The following is a 17966-nucleotide window of genomic DNA, read 5'->3' as shown; positions in this document are numbered from 1 at the left end:
GCCCAGGGCCGCGCGTCGCCCGGGAAACCGCGCGCGCCCCCCGCGCCGGCCAATCACCGCCCCCGCGCGCCGCGCCGCAGCCAATCACGGAAGGGGCTGTGCGCCGACACGGCGGGGCCGTCGCGACGGGACGGGTGCGAAAGAGACGTTCCGGGGAGGGAAGGGTCCGCGCGGTGGCCAGGCTGCTGCCCGAAGTGCCCCGCAGAGCAGCCAGGCCGCAAACTGCGAGGTCGTGGGCTGCGCCTGGGCCTCTGCAGCCCTGAGGTGGGCTAGATAAGGGAACAGAGGTTTTCTCTCTGTGCTGGCACTGCTGAGGCGCCGCCAACCCTGGGGTCAGTTCTGGGCCCCTCACGCCAAGCAAGACCTGGAGGGCTGGAGCGTGTCCAGGGCAGGGAATGGAGCTGGGAAGGGGCTGAGGGAGCTGGGAAGGGGCTCAACCTGGAGAAAAGGAGGCTCAGAGGGAACTTCTGGCTCAGCACAACTCCTGACAGGACAGCTGGGGATTCGGGCTCTGCTCCAGGGAACAGGGATGGGAGGAGAGGGAACGGCTCAGGCTGGGGCAGGGCTAACATCAGGACAAATTTCTGCACTGAAAGAGTGGTGAAGCATTGGAAGGGTCTGACCAGGGAAGCAGTGGAGTCATCATGCATGAAAGTGTGCCAAAACCAGGCAGACATGGCTCTTTGCACTAGGGTTTGGTGATTGGTCACAGGTTGGACTTGATGGTCTTGGAAGTCTTTTCTGACTTTAATGATCCTGTGACTAATGGAGCTGGCCACACTTGTTCCTGGTGAGGTACAGGTGACCACGGGCAGTGGCTTGGTGGGGTTACTGATTTTGGGAGCTCTCTAAACAGGCAGAGTCTGGTTTGAAATGAGGTGTTTATTCTGCACAAGCTGCAAGGTGGAGGTTTCCACAAGTCAAGCAGCTCAAGGGGTAAAAAGTTACATCTTTTATACAGTAAAATTGAGACAAACCCACATATCTAATGCATTTTCTCTGTGCTCTGACACAAGCATTCCCATGTTACAGAGAACACCACAGAGTGAATTCACTCCCCTCTGGATTTCCTGCAAGTTAATTGTGATGCCATAAAGGTGTTTCCACAGGTAAGTTTTTATTTTCTCAATAACTTGTTAAAGTACTTCATTAAGGCATCATATTCCCAAAGAAAATACTCCAATTATTATAACAGTTTTCATTTTTGTAAGTGAGAGCAAAACAAAACTCAATATTATTATACATCTGCATGTCCCTAGGGATCTCCATCGCGCTGCTCCTGATTCATGCCTGGGGGTGGTGAGAGGAGGAGGAGGAGGCAAATCAAGCAGGGGGTAATTTTCTAGGATACATTTACATTTAAGAAACTTAACCTTGTAGCTTGCTGCTGCTGCTGCTGGCGTAATTAATGATCCTTTCCTCGCCCTCAATGAACTCATTGAGCTGTGTCTGAGTACTGAGCCCAGGAAGTAACAGCAGCTATTATGTTTTAAAGGTCAATTTGCTGACATTTCCTGAAAATAAAGCCTGGTGGCCTGGGTGGAAACGCGGAGCTGGTGGCGTGGCAGGGCAGGGAAGGGAGGGGATGAGATAAAAGCCGGGCTGTGCAAGGGCTGGGAGGGAAGAGGAAATGACAACATCTGGTTCTGCTGTTTCTGTGCAACGCTCTGGAGCCAAAGTGTGAACTCTGCTGACAATCCTTCAGCCCGTGGTGCAGAGAGAACATTTAGATTACACTTCTGAAGTGTGTTTAAATCAGCTCTCAGCCTGAAACCCAGCAGTGAGAGATGACTTTGATTGTATTACATCCAAGATTAGGCAATGCAGTTGAAGAAGTCATCTTTTATCTCACCTAAAATAGGCTGTGCCCAGCAGCGAGGCCAGAGGGGCACCAGGATGATCTGAGGGATGGAGCATCCTGTGAGGAAAGGCTGAGAGAATTGGGGTCGTGCAGCCTGGAAAAGAGAAGTTTTGGGGTCACCTAATTGTGGCTTTTCAGTGCCTGAAGGGGCTGACAAGAAAGAGAGAGGCTGTTCACAAGGGCCTGGAGCGACAGGACACTGGGAATGGCTTCCCACTGGCAGAGGGCAGGGTTAGATGGGATTTTGGGAAGAAATTCCTCCCTATGAGGGAGGTGAGGCCCTGGCACAAGGTTCCCAGAGAAGCTGTGGCTGCCCTTGGATCCCTGGAAGTGTCCAAGGCCAGGTTGGACATTGGGGCTTGGAATAATCTGGGATAGGGGAAGGTGTCCCTGCCAATGGCAGGGGATTGGAAATAAATGATCTTTAGGCCTTCCAACCCAAACCATTCTAATTCTGTGATTCCCTGATCCTTCCCACAGCCATTACTATCCAACCTGAAATCCCCAGATAAAGCCCAGCAATCAAATTTGTCTTTTTTAACTTTACTATTAAACTTTGAAGATTGTTAAATTAAAACCAAATTCACATTCCTGGCAAGAATCCCTTCCCTCCCTCTGGCTCTGGTGCTGTGTGAAACCTTGGGGGATTACAGAGCTGCAGCGAGTTGTTGTCACCTGTTATTTGGTGGCAGAAGGAAATGGGACATCTCACAGTAATAGATTTAAATCTTTTAATGCTGCTTTGGCACAGTCCAGGAGGCTCAGCAAGGGCAAGGCTTTTATTAATAGAACCTCTTGAAATGCTCCTTTTCACCCACGGAGGAGCTGGCACAGTTTAAAGAGCCTCGTTTAAAACCCTCAGCGTGGTTACAGTCTGGGCACGCTGATGCAGTAAAAGTCATCTCCAATCACATGTTAAGGACATGATTCATCCAGATCTGCCCAAATTAAGGCAGGAGTGGCAAGTGCAGCTGCCAGCACTGTCACCAGATCTCAGCTCTGTCAGGCCCACGTTACTCCCTAAAACATCTGTGTTTGGGAGGATTTCTTGTTAGCAAATCCTTAACACAGAAAAAGGGAAAATGTTTGGTTTTGCTTGATTTGGGACAGCTTTTCCCCATTACAGTGACTGCATGGAGAGATCTCATCTTTTAATGCAGTATTATTAACAAAAATATGCGTATAACTTGATATTTCAATGGTGACACTGAGTTGACAGAGATGACAGAGAACTTCTTAAAAACCAAACTGTACCTATATTTTAAGGTGTCATAAAGCAATCCCTTTCATGAGAAATGTGAGGAATGTGCCATTGCAAGCTCCAGTGTTGTGTTCACAAGGCTCTCCTTTTCTGTCACTTTGACTAAAATAGCAAGCTATTATTGGGGGGAAAATGAAGTTTTTTTATTAAGTTATATACAAGTTCAGAGCATATCTAAAGCTTGTCAAGGAGCATGAACATTTCTGAAAAAAGGTGACCTGATTTTGAATTAAAATATGGTGTCAATGAAATCCAGAAGCTGGGCTGTGTGCACTATCTGCTCTTACTTCTGAAGCTGCCAGGACTGTGCCATTCACGTGGCAATTACACACCTTTTTTTTTTTTCTTTTTTACCCACTTCTTCTATCTCATTTGCTCCAAAATTAGATCCTTCCTGCAGAAATTAGCAGATTGCATCCAACCCTTTGTAAGGGTAAATTTTATTTGTGCTCTGCGTTTATTTTCAGCCACTTTTGTCTGTTCCTCTTTTTGGCAAAGCCCTGCCTGGTTCTTGGCCCTGTGTGCTCTTACATAAAGCTTTCCTGAAGCCTTGGTCAGGTTTGTACTGCTGGGTTTTCTTCAATGTAATCTTCTGGTTAAAAGCTTTCAGTTCTTGCAATCTGTGATTATTATTTTATATATCTAGATCTAGATCTAGATCTAGATAGATATATATCCCACTCATAGCTTAGAGAAAATAATAATGGCATCTAGGAGCTCACTAGAAGTGGATTTTAAAATATTAAATGTTTTCTCAAAGGCTTTGGTAGAATAAAACTGAAAGAGGTTGGATTTGGGTTAGGTGTTAGGGGGAAATTCTTTACTCATAGGTGGGCAGGCCCTGGCACAGGGTGCCCAGAGCAGCTGTGGCTGCCCCCGGATCCCTGGCAGTGCCCAAGGCCAGGCTGGAGGGGCTTGGAACAGCCTGGGACAGAGGAAGGCGTCCCTGGCATGGCAGGGGTGGCACTGGAGGGAGAATCCACGGCCTCCCTGGGCAGTTCCAGAGTTCTGCCACTCTCCATGGAAAGCAGCTCCTCCTCATGTTGAGGTGAAACTTCTTGTGGTTTTGTGTACGGCCATCCCTCTTCATCCTGGCACTGGGCACCACCAACAAGAGCCTGGCACCATCCCCCTGGCACCCCTTGGAGATGTTGGTATGGGCTGATGAGATCCCCTCTCAGTCTCCTCTGCTGCACACAGCTCCCACAGCCTCTCCTGAGAGATGCTCCGGAGCGTCCCTGCGGCCGTGCCTTCCCTGGGCTCTGTCCGGGTGCCACCCTGGGTGTCCCACCGGTGCCGCCGTGGGTGTCCCACCGGTGCCACCCTCGGTGTCCCACCGGTGCCACCCTGGGTGTCCCACCGGTGCCACCCTCGGTGTCCCACCGGTGTCACCCTGGGTGTCCCACCGGTGCCACCCTCGGTGTCCCACCGGTGCCGCCGTGGGTGTCCCACCGGTGTCACCCTCGGTGTCCCACCGGTGTCGCCCTGGGTGTCCCACCGGTGCCGCCCTGGGTGTCCCACCGGTGTCACCCTGGGTGTCCCACCGGTGCCGCCGTGGGTGTCCCACCGGTGCCGCCGTGGGTGTCCCACCGGTGCCGCCCTGGGTGTCCCACCGGTGCCGCCCTGGGTGTCCCACCGGTGTCACCCTCGGTGTCCCACCGGTGCCGCCGTGGGTGTCCCACCGGTGTCACCCTGGGTGTCCCACGGGTGCCGCCGTGGGTGTCCCACCGGTGTCACCCTGGGTGTCCCACGGGTGCCGCCGCGGGTGCCCCCGCGTGTCCCGGCCCCGCTCGGGGCGTTTCCGCGCCCCCCGGCCCCGCCGTGTCCTCTGCTCCCATTGGTCGCTCCCTCTCGCCGCGGGGCGCGGCAGCCAATGGCGCGCGGCGCGGCGGCAGGGCCCGCCCTCCGAGCCGCGGCCCGGCGGGGGCGGCGCGGGAGCGGCGGGAGCGGCCATGAAGGTGAGGGGGAGCCGGGAGCGGGAGGCGGCCGGGAGAGCGCCTCGCCCTCTGCGGGGAAGGAAGGAAGGAGCAGGGGGCGAAGCGGGGAGGGTGACGGCGCCGGCAGCCCGGCGGCATGGCGGGGCCGGGCCGCCCCTCACGGCTCCCCTCAGGCCGCGGCCGCCGTCCCGCCGCGCTCTGAGGGGAGCCCGGGGCGGCGGCGCCCGAGCCGAGGGCCCCGCGCTGAGTCAGCGGCGGGCACGGCCCGTGAGGGAATCGGGCCGTGAGGGGCTCGGGCCGTGAGGGGCTCGGGCCGGGAGGGGCTCGGCCCGGGAGGGGCTCGGGCCGTGAGGGGCTCGGGCCGTGAGGGGCTCGGCCCGGGAGGGGCTCGGGCCGTGAGGGGCTCGGGCCGGGAGGGGCTCGGCCCGGGAGGGGCTCGGGCCGGGAGGGGCTCGGGCCGTGAGGGGCTCGGCCCGTGAGGGGATCGGCCCGGGAGGGGATCGGGCCGGGAGGGGCTCGGCCCGGGAGGGGCTCGGCCCGGGAGGGGATCGGCCCGGGAGGGGCTCGGGCCCGGCGGCGGCTCCCGCGGCCGGACAGCCGCGGTGGTTCCCCTGAGGCGCCGCTGGGCCGTCCCGGAAAGGCTCAGCTCGGTCCAAAGGTGGGTGTAAAGAGGAAGTTTCAGTTCAAATGATTAAAAATAAATCCCTCCCACCGCTCTCCTGTCGTTCTGCGGCTTTGGTAGCACACCCAGCTTGCACAGGTGTGTCAGGAGCAGCAGGTGAAATCCTCCTCAGCTAACTAAACACCCTTAAAGCTGAAAACAACAGAGAAGTTGGAATGCAGGATTTTGCTCCTTTGAGATGCCCATAAGGTATGGAGAGGGACGATACCGATGGCAGCTTGTCCATGGAAGTGGAGGCTGAAATTGGGAATGTTTTGATTAATTCTCAATGGACGGATTTTTTGGTTTAGCCTGTTTAATTCGTGTGTTATGTTGGTGCTTTTCAGCACTGTGCCGTTTCTTTTACAGAGCAATGTGGAGAGTCTAGACTCTGTAATTCAATTATCAGTTAATGACCTGAGGGCACAGAAGGAATCCACAGGTGATGTGGGTTAAGGAGAAAATTAATGCCCACGTAGCCCTGCCTTTCACCTTAAGTGGGTGGTTGGCAACAAGATAAAGGAGATTTTCTGTTTGATACCAACAACTTCGGTGTGTCCAAAATGGGTGATGAAAAATTCCTAAAAATATATGTTTGGTGTTGACAGTGATGTCTGAACAGTTGTTACAGTCTCTGGAATAAAATAAGTCAGAGAAGCAGGTGTTAAACTCTCAGGCGGGGCTGTGGTATCAAATGTCTCGTGTCCCTTTAATCATTGTGTGTCCTGCTGCTGCTGTGACCCCCTGAGGCCATAGTTGTGTAAAAAAGGAAGTTGAATTTTGACAGATCCTTTTGGTTCGTTATTTTATTTTTCTGTTATTTAAATGTGGCTGCTTTGAAATATTTTAGATATATAATTAGTTCCTCAGTTTTGAAGAAGTGATGAATGAGAGGAATGGTTGTGTTACAGTTTTCCCTTAAGTATTTTTCAGAACTTCCAAGTTTTAAAACTCAGAGCTCTCCTGAGCTGTCATTGGTATTCAGGATGTATTTCTGGAAAGTTACTTCCTGTTGCCTAATAAACCAGCATAATTATGTTTTATCCAGGGAAAGCTAATATGAATGCATTTCCACGGTGCTTATATAATGGAGAAGTATAAAACAAGCTTTAGTTTGAGGCTGGGATGGGAGCTCCAGGCTGGAGGGAGCTGTGTGAGCTCCCTGGAGGTCAGGGAAGGGCTGCTGGAGTTCATCCCCTGGAGGAAGCTGAGGAAGATCTTCTGTGCCCGGGGTACCCAGGGCACGGAGGGTTCTTGCTTCACCAGGATGAATTCTGCTGTTGAAATATCCATAATGATGAGTGGATGTAACAGATGAGAGGATTTAATTAGAATGTATATTTGATGTTGTAACTGAAGCTCTTGTTGTTACCTTTTGTGCTCTGTGGTTTGAAGGGAGATGTTCTGGCCCATCCCCAGTTATTCTGGCATTAAGTGCCCACAAATGTCAGAGGACTGTGTTCAGTTCAGGGCAAATGTGCAAATTCACCTAGAAACTAGTGTAGTTACAGGAATTAAAGCAGCACGTTACAGAGCTGAAGTGTGTGTTCTGGCTGGTTGGGGTTTTACAGCAAGATTTAAACGTCTCAAAAGCAATTATTTTCTGTCTTGGTGCTTTGGAGAAAAAAAAAAAAGATCCTGCCCTGGAATGAAAAAGAGAACAGCTGTTAAAGGAAAAAACATGAAAAAGTAATTGTGTTTAAAGGACGTTGTACCCCTCAGTTTCCTTTCAGGGAGAACCTGATGTGATTCTGTTTGCCCCTCATGTTTTTTCTAGCAGGTCTCAGGGAGCACCTGACAGTGATTACACTTGTGACCTGCCCAACTTGGAGTCCAAATTCCACCTTTAAGTAGAATGTGAGCTTTTGATAGAGAATCAATCCAGTGCTGAAGACTTCCAGGGATAAAAAGTAGCACTTTGTTTATGTGTTCAGAATTTCCAATGTTTTAAGATTATGTGACTCAAAACTGAAATAAAATCAGTAGAAAATAAGTTTATTTAGATTTATTTTAACTTTTATTAGACATTCGGTAAGGCAACAAAGCAAGGAGAGATCTTGAAAAATGTTCCCTTCTTAGTGAAACCAGACTGCAATTACCTTCTAATGAAGGTTGGTTTTCAAGTTTGAAAGGCAGGAATGTTATTTTAGAGAGAGTTTTGTTGTGAGTCATGGGAGAGCTGGGTGAGCTGTGGAGCAGATCCTGCAGGGACAGCTCTGCATTCATTAATCATGGGAAGTTGCTCTTGCTGCCTGTCACCGTTGGGGGTTTGGCCCTCACCTACAGTGGGCTGTCAGTCACTCCTTCCTTGCTCTGCTGTTGCATCACTCCTCAAACTCCCGACTCTCTTGGTGGGAATTCTCCAGGAGAGGAATTGTGAGTGTAGCTCCCCTCGGAGGCAAATCCTGCACAGCCCTGAGATCCCGGGATCTCCGAGCTCCGGGAGGCGGCACCCCGTGCTCCTGGGGTGTGACAGATGGAGTGAAGCAGCTCCTCAGCAGCAAGTCCCATCTGATGTGGGTTTCCAGATCCTGATTTTCTGCCTTTGCTCTGTGATGTTTTCAGGCGGGAGCTACTTCCATGTGGGCTTCCTGCTGCGGGTTGCTGAATGAAGTCATGGGCACGGGGGCAGTGCGTGGCCAGCAGGCTGGCTTTGGGGGAGGTGCAGGCCCCTTCAGGTTTACACCAAGCACAGGCTTCTCAGCATATCCAGCTCCTGCTGCAGCCAGCACCAACATCGTCTGCAAAGCCTGTGGACTTTCCTTCTCAGTTTTCAGGAAAAAAGTGAGTATATTTCCTATTGCGCTGGATTTTTATCCCTCTGAACTCATCTGTGGCATACTGGGAGATGAGTGTTTTCCTCAGAAACCTGAGGCAGATAGAGGCCTCAGGGAGGGAGGGAGTGCCTTATTCTGAGGTCACAGGAAATTATTCTCAACTAGGATTAGAAGTTAGTAAGTCTGATGTTCATTAGTGACACATTGGATCTGGGCTGGCCTGGAAATTAATGGGCTCTGATTTGTAAGATACATGTGTTAGCTTCAGAATCTTGAACAGTAAGGCAAATCTGGTTTTGAAGGTGGCTCCAAACAGTGGTTGAGTACTGGAGAGAACAAACTGGGTGATGGAAAAGTTAAAACCTCACAATACAGTATTAGTTTCTTTCTGGCAGTTCTCATGCAGTTCTGGTTGTTCCCTGACCAGCGTTACTTCTGCTTAAGGCTGTTGTGCTCCAACAGCCTCTTCCTTCTTTGGGAGGCAGGTTGGTGGGTTAATGCAGATAAATAAAACTGAGCTAATTAATTTACTATTTCTGTGTATCACAACTGTCCAGGATTGTTATTTTGTCCCCTCAGTGACCTAATTCTCTGCAGTTCTTTCAGGTATCGTGAAGCCTCTTCCCTCAGTTTGTGTGTTGTTTTCCCCTTATGTGTCCTGTTCACATGGCAAGGCTTTGTTGAATGAAGCATTGTGTAGGGACATTTCTGAAGCCAATATTAATTTACTATAATCCTGAAAACTTTGAGGAGTTTGGGTTTGTTCACAGCAGCTGGAAGCTGACAGTCTTGCCTATTCCAGCTTTTGTGTATTGTGAGTTCTTTGAACAAAGCTCTCTTCAGAAGTGACATCTGGGATTTTGGGAGTATTTCCCTCCCGTCTGATTCATCTCATGCGAGGCCTGCTTTGAGTTCTTGCAGTCAGTAGAGGAAGCAGTAGGTTCTCTAAAGTTTGGGGTTATACTGTTGTTTCACACACATGAAAGCAGCAGTGACAGTATGTTCAGAAGTATTTTAACAGACCATAAAATTTGTTTTAGTTTCGCTTGTCTAAACTACAACTTGAGCACTTTATTAATTTGTTTATTCATAATACTTTTCACTGAAACCTCAAATCAGCTTCAGTAATGCCAGAAGAACAAGGGACTCCCTTGGAACACTTGCAGAATTGACAGGGCGGTTTTCTGTATTTAAATCTTAAAAATTGTCTGTTACAACTGACAATGGAAGAGCTGATGGTAAATTCTGTAGCCTGGAGAAGCAGAGAGCAGGGCTTGGATTTGTTTCCTGTGACCCGGAGCTGAATGGTTCCCTCCTTTCCCCTCAGCACGTGTGTTGTGACTGCAAAAAGGATTTTTGCTCAGTTTGTTCAGTCCTACAAGAGAATCTCAGAAGATGCTCCACTTGTCACTTGCTGCAAGAAACGGCCTTCCAGCGCCCTCAGCTAATGAGATTGAAGGTGAAGGATCTGCGTCAGTACCTGATCCTCAGGAACATCCCCACGGACACCTGCAGGGAGAAGGAAGACCTGGTGGAGCTGGTGCTGTGCCACCATGGCCTGGGGGCAGAGGACATGGACGCTGGCAGCCTGCGCTCCTCACGGTCACAGAGCTCGGGCTTTGCCCATCCCTTCTCCACGTCTGTGTCCACGTCAAACCCAGGAGAACTTGCCAACAGAAGGGGAAGCACGGGAAGTGGAACACCTTCACGGGTACAGTGATTAACATGCTTTATACAATAACATTGCTTTATTTTTTTTTTTTTTTAATATTATGTGTCAATTTAAAACACCAATTGATACAGTTTGGAGGGACAGGAAAAATACCTTTTGTACCCTGCATCTGAAAGCTAGAGATAATCAGCAAAGATTCCCAGTTCATGTCAGAAGTGACTTAAATCTGGAATGATTAATAGCAGTTGGAACTTCAAAATGTCATTTCATTGTCACCTGAGATCACCTTGGTAGGAAGGAAGGTGTTGTATAAGGGAATAACATGTTTTTTTATCCTGATAAATTTCATTTTGTACACAGGGACAAACTGAAACATCTGTAAATAATGAAGAAGAAGAAAGTGCAGAAGAGCAGGTGAGATATGAATTACCCAAAGAAAAGATTTTTGGCATGTGACACCATAAAGTGTTTTATATCTCTGCCAACATTTGGCCTCGTGCTCTGGTTCTTCCAGAGTTTGCTGTGTCTAGCAATGAATGTCTGCACACACTGGCTTCAAAAAGAATTAAACTTTAGCCAAGCTGCTGCCGCTTCACGTGCTCCAGCTCTGGTGCTCTGAAGTAACCAGGGCAGTTAAAAGCACACAACTGATGTGTTTCAGACCCCGGGGCTGGCCAGGAAGAGAGCGAGGGCCTCCCTGTCCGACATTTCCAGTCTGGAAGACATCGAAGGGTTGAGTGTTCGGCAGCTGAAGGAAATCCTCGCCTGCAATTTTGTCAACTACTCAGGATGCTGTGAAAAATGGGAACTTGTGGAAAAAGTGAGCAGGCTATACAGAGAGAGTGAGGAGAACCACAAGACACGTAGGTTTATACTTTATTTCTGCTTTCTTAAGACCACTGAATTTCTGGTTTCCAGTTTCTGGTTTGGTTCTGCCAGTGGAAGAACTTGGTATCTGACCTCTGTCTGCTGGAGCACCTGGAAAATGTGTTTTAACAATGCAGGGTGCCCCTAGAGTAGCTGAACGTGGCTGTAATGATTAAACAAAGCTTTCCAGGATTGTGCTGGTTTTTTGAGACTTTCTTTGGAGGCTTGGAGAGCTCATCTTTCACGGTGAAGGTAAAATTGCACAACTGAGAACTGGTTCCTCAGAGAACTGGAACTTGGCACCTCCCTGTGCTTTGCTGGGTTTCACAGGGCATTGGCCAGAGCTCCTCTGTTGCTGTGCAGATCAGGCACTTTAGGTCTGTTACTGCAGAATTAAAATCTACAGTGAGAAAAGTCCAAGTGCTTTGGTCTCAGTCCACATTTTCATAAGGTTGTTCTGTGGCTGCAGCTCAATGGCTGCTGTTCTACCCTCTCCCCCACACAGCATTTGGAGTCTTACCTTTCACTTGTGTAATTTCTCCTCTGACCAGTTCTTGCTTACACAAAACTTGGGGGGAAAAAAGTGAATTTAAGGTTTATTTTTTTTCACCATTATCTGATAGAATATTCAGTTACTGATGGCAATGGTGACTATATGCCATGAAACTTTAAAGGTTTTGTTCACTTCTGCCACCTTTATGGCCTACTTAAGGCTTCTATTTCTTAGACTGCTTTATTATTATTGTGTTTAATCTTCTGAGGAGAGTGTTCTGCCAAACAGTGAGCTCCAACATGGAAACCCAACACGCTCTGAATTTTAATCCAGCACGTTATTTCGCAGTCATTACATTCTGAATTGAAAACAGTTTCTTGAGTTTAAAGAATGAAGCCAAATATTGGATGTTCACTTGAGGTGCTTTTTAGTTCTTATTTCTTTGCTTATTTTTGGAGGAATATAGATAAATTCATAGCTGGGGGTTAAGGAAGTTCATGTGAGGGGATGGAGCGTGGCTGGGCTGGAGCTGCCCTGGCTGTGCAGGGCCCAGAGGGTGACCTCCCTCTCTGTTGGTTTGCAGAGGGGGAGAGGATGCAGCTGAACGAGGACGACGACAGCCTGTGCCGGATCTGCATGGACGCCGTGATCGACTGCGTGCTGCTGGAGTGCGGCCACATGGTCACCTGCACCAAGTGCGGCAAGAGGATGAGCGAGTGCCCCATCTGCCGCCAGTACGTCGTGCGGGCCGTGCACGTCTTCAAATCCTAACCCAGCCCTGCCCCAGTGCCCCGGGCGGGATTCCTGTGGGCGGGATTCCTGTGGCCAGGAGTGCTGGGTCCTGGGGCACGCAGCAGCGTTGTCGTTTTGGTTAAACTCGGCCTTTTCAACGTCAAGATGCAGAAGTTGGTGGAAGGTTTTTCAAGCAGCTCCTGCAGCGCAGGGCTGGGCAGGCCCAGGTGCTGCCCCACTGACCTTACAGCCCCACAGATTGTTGGAGTCAAACTGTTTACAGCAGTTCTTGCTCTCTTCTGAAGAATCTCACCTGTCCTTACGCATTCAGCACTCGGCAAGTGGTCAGCAAACACCTCTGCTTGAGCCCGTTAGCCTGCGGTGTTCTCTAGTGCATTAGAAGCAATGACTATCTCAGTTGATTATTCAGCTTTTCCCTAATGATGGAATGTATCTGTCCCCACAGCCTGGCCGCAGTGCTGGTGTCGGACAGGGCTTAGGAAGCACTGCCATGAACTGTTCCCGCACAGAAGCCCTTAAGCAATCTTGCTTTATGCCGATTGCTCCCTCTGAATGTCTGTCATGACACATGTGCTGTCTTGGCTGTTCTCTGTCAGTGTACAAAACACTCCATCACTCTGCAGGGCTCAGGGGCTGCACTGGGCTCTGCCTCGTGGGCTCCAAAAACCAGTTCCTAAGTGGTTTTTAGTTTAGGAATAAATATTTTTTTAAGAAGGGGTACTATAGTAAACCATGTTAGCGTGGTCCTTAATCCGCTCATGCCTGTTGTAACTATTAATCTGTGATGATTGTACTCCATGTGCCGACAGCCTGATGTTACTGTGAGTCCTGATCAGGGGCACCACCTCCTTGCTGCTAACGTGGAATGTACGGTGTTACTAACCTTAACCGGGGAGGGAGGGGGCAGGAGCAGTTTTTGGTTTTGGTTAAAATCTCCTGTTCACAGACTTTCACCCAAAGCAGCTTCCAGGGGCTGCTGAGGGCCCTGTATTGCTGCCAGCCCTTGGCCCAGGGTCAGGCTCCAGGTCCACTGGAGCAGGAATTTTGAGGGTCCCTGCAGGATGTGTGTGAGCAGTGACCTGGGGACGGGAGCAGCAAGAGGAGCTCGTGCTGGGAGTGAGAACAGGGTGCCTGTGACCAAGCATGGGATTGGTGAAGCTCACTGTAAAAAGAGGTGAGGAAGAACCATGTGTGTCCAGTTATTCTTTAAGCTGAGTTGGTTAAAAAATGTATAGTTTCTCCTTTGGTTTCCCATGTGGCAGCAAAGTTCCAGAGCCAAGGCTGTGCCTGGCTGAGGGTGCAGGACTGGAGAACTGGACCTGTGCTGCACTGGCACCTGCTCTTATTTTTGTGACTCCTTAAGCTGGCTTGGAAGAGATAAAGCAGCTCCTCCTCACACAGAACACAGCTCCAAGCTCTACTGGGCATTTTTCAGAAGGGAGCAAACCTCTCAATGGCTTTATTTTTTAGAAGTAACTTTTTAAAGTACTTAATTCCTGGAGTCTGTCCAGAGGGGAGGCTAATGAAGAAAGACATGCCCTCGGTGTTATTTCCATGCTGCTCATTAGCCACTCAAACTCAATAAAGATGGGTGATGGGCTCTCTCAGCCTCTGTCTCTTTTCTTACCCAGCCCTGGCAGTGCTGAGGGTTACTGAGCTCCAGTTCTAATGTTCTCAGGTTGTCAGTGCTCCTGGAGCCTGACCTGGGCAGCTCCCTGGATGTAACAAAGCCCTGGAAAATGCAGCCACCCCCCCTGCCCCAACAGAAACGTGCAGAGCCAGCGCCTGTTTTTGTACAATTGTTTATACAAATTCAACAAAGGTAAAACTGCATCAGGAAGGTCTACGAAAACAACACCATACAACAATGGCACTTATGAATGCAGAATTTTACAATCAGGAAATAACCATGTTATAAACCTTAAATGAGAACTCAACTCACACTTCAAAGAAAGAGAGACTACGTTTGACCATTTATTCTACTGCTGGACTCACTGTATAAATTAATTTCATATTGAGTACAAGAGCTCATGCTACAGAGTGAAACCCTCCTATGTGCAAAAGCTGAAATTGGAATTTTTTTAAAATTTTGAGAAAAAGGTGATTTCTATACAGATAAAAGTGTTTTACTTCAACTATAATTTACACCTTATTTCCACAACATGCTTATGTCACTTCTGAAGTATACAAAGCAGGATATAAACTTCCATTAAAACATGCTTTAAGTTGAAAGTATGAACCTACTTTTTCCTGACCTGGGCACGTTTGTAGATAGATACTGCCTACGAAGTATAGGTTAAGTTCTCGCCTACCATAAGTAAAGATAAAAATTGGCAATCAAAACCGAAACACTGGTAATGCATTCAAACATTGCATAAATAATTTTTAAACAATTTTTGTACAAAAATAGTTCTGCATAATGTAAGATGTAACAAAACAAAACGTGTTAAGAAGGCAGAAATGCAGTGCGTGGTCCACTTAAATGACACCAACTTTTTTTTTTCTTGTTTTAAGAAATGAAAAGCAGAAATCAAATTTACACTACCAAGCACATGCTGTGGTACTTTAAATAACAGTATTTCTTGGAGCTCAGTCCTCTTCCAGGGTGTGAACAATTATCATCGGTAACAGTCGCCTTATGAATTTGCATAAGAGCCAGTGCAGGTCATCCCAGGTGGACTGAATTAGTGGCACAAGTTGAAATTCTTAACATGGGTAGTTTCACGTTGTTCTCTCCTCAACAAGAGTTGTAAAATCCAATCGCGGCATTTTCTGATATTCCAAGTTCCCAATTGAAAATAAAATCCCTACATGTTCTTAGTCCCTTCCCCCCCCTCACCCCAGTATTTACACGAGTCCTTTAACTAACTCAGTTTTTGCAGAAGTTTTTCTTCCACCTGCCCGAACTGGACGCTCACGGACATTTCCGCTATGAACTGCTCACAGCCCTCCTTCGTCACTTGCTTGCAGTACCTCAGGTCGATCTGGCAGATGTTCCCACAACGTTTGAAGTAAGACAGGCACTGGTCAGTGACCTTATTGCAGTCTGGGGAGAGCAGAGGGGAGAAACTCTGATTTTTTCCTCCAGCGTGAGGAATCCCCACCAGCTCTGTCCCCATCCCCAGCAGAGCAATCCCTGCCAGCTCCATGGCCCATCCCCAGCCCCCAGCTGTTGATCCATGGGGATCAAGCCAGGCAGCCCAGATGTGCAGAAAATTCCACCAGCAGCTGCTGCCAGGGAGTTACACCAGGAGCAGGCAGGGGCTGGGCCAAAGCCCCCTCAGGGCTGCAGTGCCCGGGCAGTTCCCCACGACCCTTACCTGATAAATTAATTTCCGTTAACGAATCCCGCGTGGTGGTCCCGACGGCGGTCAGCAGGTTAATAGACTGATCTGTCACGTGGTTACAGTAACTGAGATTGAGTTTGGAGAGCAGGGGCATGTGCCTGATGATCAGCCGCAGCGAGGCATCCGTGATGTCCAGCCCGGCCAGGCGCAGCTCCACAATGTTCCGAAGCTTGCTCCGGTTGTCGATCTGACCTGCGGAGCAGAGGCAGCGGGTCACTCCCACGAGCCCCGCCCCGTGCCGCCAACATCTGCAGGCCTCTATGAAATGCACCGGGACACACAACACTGCTGCCCTGGGTCAACTTCAGACGCTTTTGCCTGTCTGGAGCTTTGGAGGGAACATCAGCAGGAACACTTGTCTATTTTTGGAACAGGCATGTGGACAAAGCCACCTCCTGATTTCAAAACAAAAGGGATGAAAGTAACTGCAGGGGCCCAGCGGAATTACAAGTCGGGAATAAGCAGTAGGCTGTGCAGTGCATGCCAGAAAGCAGATCTGATTTGCTCAAAATTTCACCTGAGCTGAAATCCGGGCGAATGTGGCATGACCCACAGAACTGCTCCTTCCCTGAACTGGGAGAAAGTGTTTCCATACTCTCTAAAGTACACCCGTTGCAGCCTGAAGAGAAGAAAGTCAGACAGAAAACCAGCACAGTGGCTCAGATGATGCCACAGAACATCCCTGTCACCCCAGGGCTCCAGCCAGGAGTGTTGCAAGCCGCTACCTCGAACTCCCCAGGGGCAGCAGGGCCCCAGCCCCGCCAGGCTCGGCTGTGGGGGCTCCTGCCCGTTTGCTCCGAGGGGGACTAAGCACAGAACGGGCCCCGGGCTGGGACGGGGCTCCCGGGCTCCTCCCGCCCTTACCTGGCCGGTTGTCCGTGGGCGGGGACAGGAGGTCTCTCATTTGTGCGTCTTTCAGTCCTTCCGCCCACTGCACGTCCAGAGTTCGCAGCAAGGGACAGCTGGAGCTACAAAGTGCCGACACTGCTATCCATGAGCACCCTGATAACAGCAGGTCCCGCAGACCTGCGGACACAGAACGGGTTGGAGCACTGGGACCTCCCAGGCACATCCCAGAGGCCTCCACGGGCACCCCCAGGCTGCTCTGACCACAGTCCCCTCCTCCTGCCCAGCTCTCCATCTGTCCCACCACTGGGAACCTCACTCCTTCCCCCAGCCCCTTCCACAGCAGCATTCATGACTTGCTGGGCAAAACCTGCCTCGAATAATTTTAACTGAACATGTCAAATAGTCAGAAAAAATATTTTTGGCTCATTTTAACCCACTGATACTTCATTGTTGCACATCTCCAGCCATCCTAGTAGAGTTTCCTCCTCTTCTAGGTCACCCCAGTCCCTGGAGACTTTCCCCAGAGGTTGCAGTTTAGATACAGACTGGTTTGTTACGCAAACTGGTTGGTGATTTGGTGATGAAAACACATCACTTACCTGGTAGTCTGTTGATAAGCCAACTCAGCTGCTTTTTAGATATATTTGTCCAGCTAAGATCAAGGGTTACAGGCTGTCTCCTAATAATGCCACTAAGCATAAGTGGAGTGATGGATTTACAATGGTTTAAATCTATTTTGGTCCATAATCTTTTGTCACAGCACCTACCCAAAAAGAAAAAAAGCCAACAGCACTTAATTTGGCACCTGTTTGGGTTTTGGTAAGGCTTTAAAAGGTGTCATTAAACAGTAGGAAAAACTACAGCATTTAACTGAAAATTGCAAAAATAAGGCCAAGTATTGCAAAGATAAACACAACCCCACACAATGTTACATAAGTTTTAAGTCCCTCCATCAAATATATCCTGCAATGAAGCATGGAATTTTTTCCACAGAATTACAAGAGCCAACAACTTTGGGTCCCATTTTAAGTCATCCCAGCACTTACTAAAATCCGTTTTATAGCCTGAAGACAAGTCACCACTCCTTCCTTATATTTTGACTATGAAGTGTGATTTAAATAATATCCCCATTTCCTCTGTGTTTTCCTTAAAATTAGTAGATTTGAGAAAACAGATGCTCCCTCTCCTGTTGTGTGTTTGTGTTTTCCCTGTCTATGTGGATTATGTGTCCTTTTGCTCTTTATGGGTCTCTAAGAGCAACAACACCAAGTCCTGACGAGTGTGCAGGAATCTGCATTTTCTTTTTTTTTTTTTTTAATTAGCCAATACTGTATTTAAATAGAGAATGCATTTGGCAGGTTTCAGTGACATCAAGCCCATGGAGAACACACTACACACATCACCCCACACTGAATTACCAGCCTCTCCACTTTGTGCACGATCTGTTAGCAGGCTGTGCTGGAGAGGAGCCTGCTCCAGTCTGTCTGT

At 49.2% G+C, this 17966-nt stretch overlaps 2 protein-coding genes across 16 annotated transcripts in view; one reads left to right on the top strand and one right to left on the bottom strand.

The window, feature by feature from the left end:
* The first annotated feature begins 119 nt into the window (after positions 1-119).
* Positions 120-13889, top strand: RNF34 (ring finger protein 34). 5 transcript variants are annotated; one of them, XM_085592791.1, is made up of 7 exons: positions 120-332; positions 1033-1109; positions 8286-8504; positions 9825-10208; positions 10530-10583; positions 10831-11032; positions 12113-13889. In XM_085592791.1, the coding sequence occupies exons 3-7, from the start codon at positions 8301-8303 to the stop codon at positions 12298-12300; spliced, it is 1032 nt and encodes a 343-aa protein (XP_085448917.1). In that variant the 5' UTR covers positions 120-332; positions 1033-1109; positions 8286-8300; the 3' UTR covers positions 12301-13889. The 5 variants fall into 5 exon arrangements, with proteins under 5 accessions (XP_085448917.1, XP_085448916.1, XP_021388392.2 ...); XM_085592790.1 differs by lacking the exons at positions 120-332; positions 1033-1109 and adding exons at positions 5045-5080; positions 5802-5930; XM_021532717.3 differs by lacking the exons at positions 120-332; positions 1033-1109 and adding an exon at positions 5045-5080.
* A 178-nt stretch (positions 13890-14067) lies between these two features.
* KDM2B (lysine demethylase 2B) overlaps positions 14068-17966 on the bottom strand; it is a 106522-nt gene continuing 102623 nt past the window's right edge. For 7 of the 11 annotated variants that reach the window (XM_085592775.1, XM_077787255.2, XM_021532709.4 and 4 more), the window contains 5 exons: positions 17078-17241; positions 16494-16655; positions 16147-16248; positions 15603-15821; positions 14068-15328 (listed from right to left, as the gene is read on the bottom strand). In XM_085592775.1, the coding sequence (XP_085448901.1) occupies positions 15147-15328; positions 15603-15821; positions 16147-16248; positions 16494-16655; positions 17078-17241 (829 nt within the window). In that variant the 3' untranslated portion in view covers positions 14068-15146. The remainder of the gene's footprint in view (positions 15329-15602; positions 15822-16146; positions 16249-16493; positions 16656-17077; positions 17242-17966) is intronic. The other 4 variants (XM_021532716.4, XM_085592776.1, XM_085592777.1 and 1 more) reach the window with 1 other exon arrangement.

The sequence above is a fragment of the Lonchura striata genome, chromosome 15 (genome assembly GCF_050655825.1).
Source record: "Lonchura striata isolate lonStrDom1 chromosome 15, ASM5065582v1, whole genome shotgun sequence".
Taxonomy (NCBI): domain Eukaryota; kingdom Metazoa; phylum Chordata; class Aves; order Passeriformes; family Estrildidae; genus Lonchura; species Lonchura striata.
This window is presented reverse-complemented; position numbering and strand designations above follow the sequence as displayed.

Excerpts from the sequence above, each read along its gene's own strand:
- RNF34 (XM_021532717.3), top strand. Across the intron at positions 10,584-10,830 it reads AAGAAAGTGCAGAAGAGCAG|ACCCCGGGGCTGGCCAGGAA; the intron begins GTGAGATATGAA and ends GATGTGTTTCAG. Across the intron at positions 11,033-12,112 it reads TGAGGAGAACCACAAGACAC|AGGGGGAGAGGATGCAGCTG; the intron begins GTAGGTTTATAC and ends GTTGGTTTGCAG.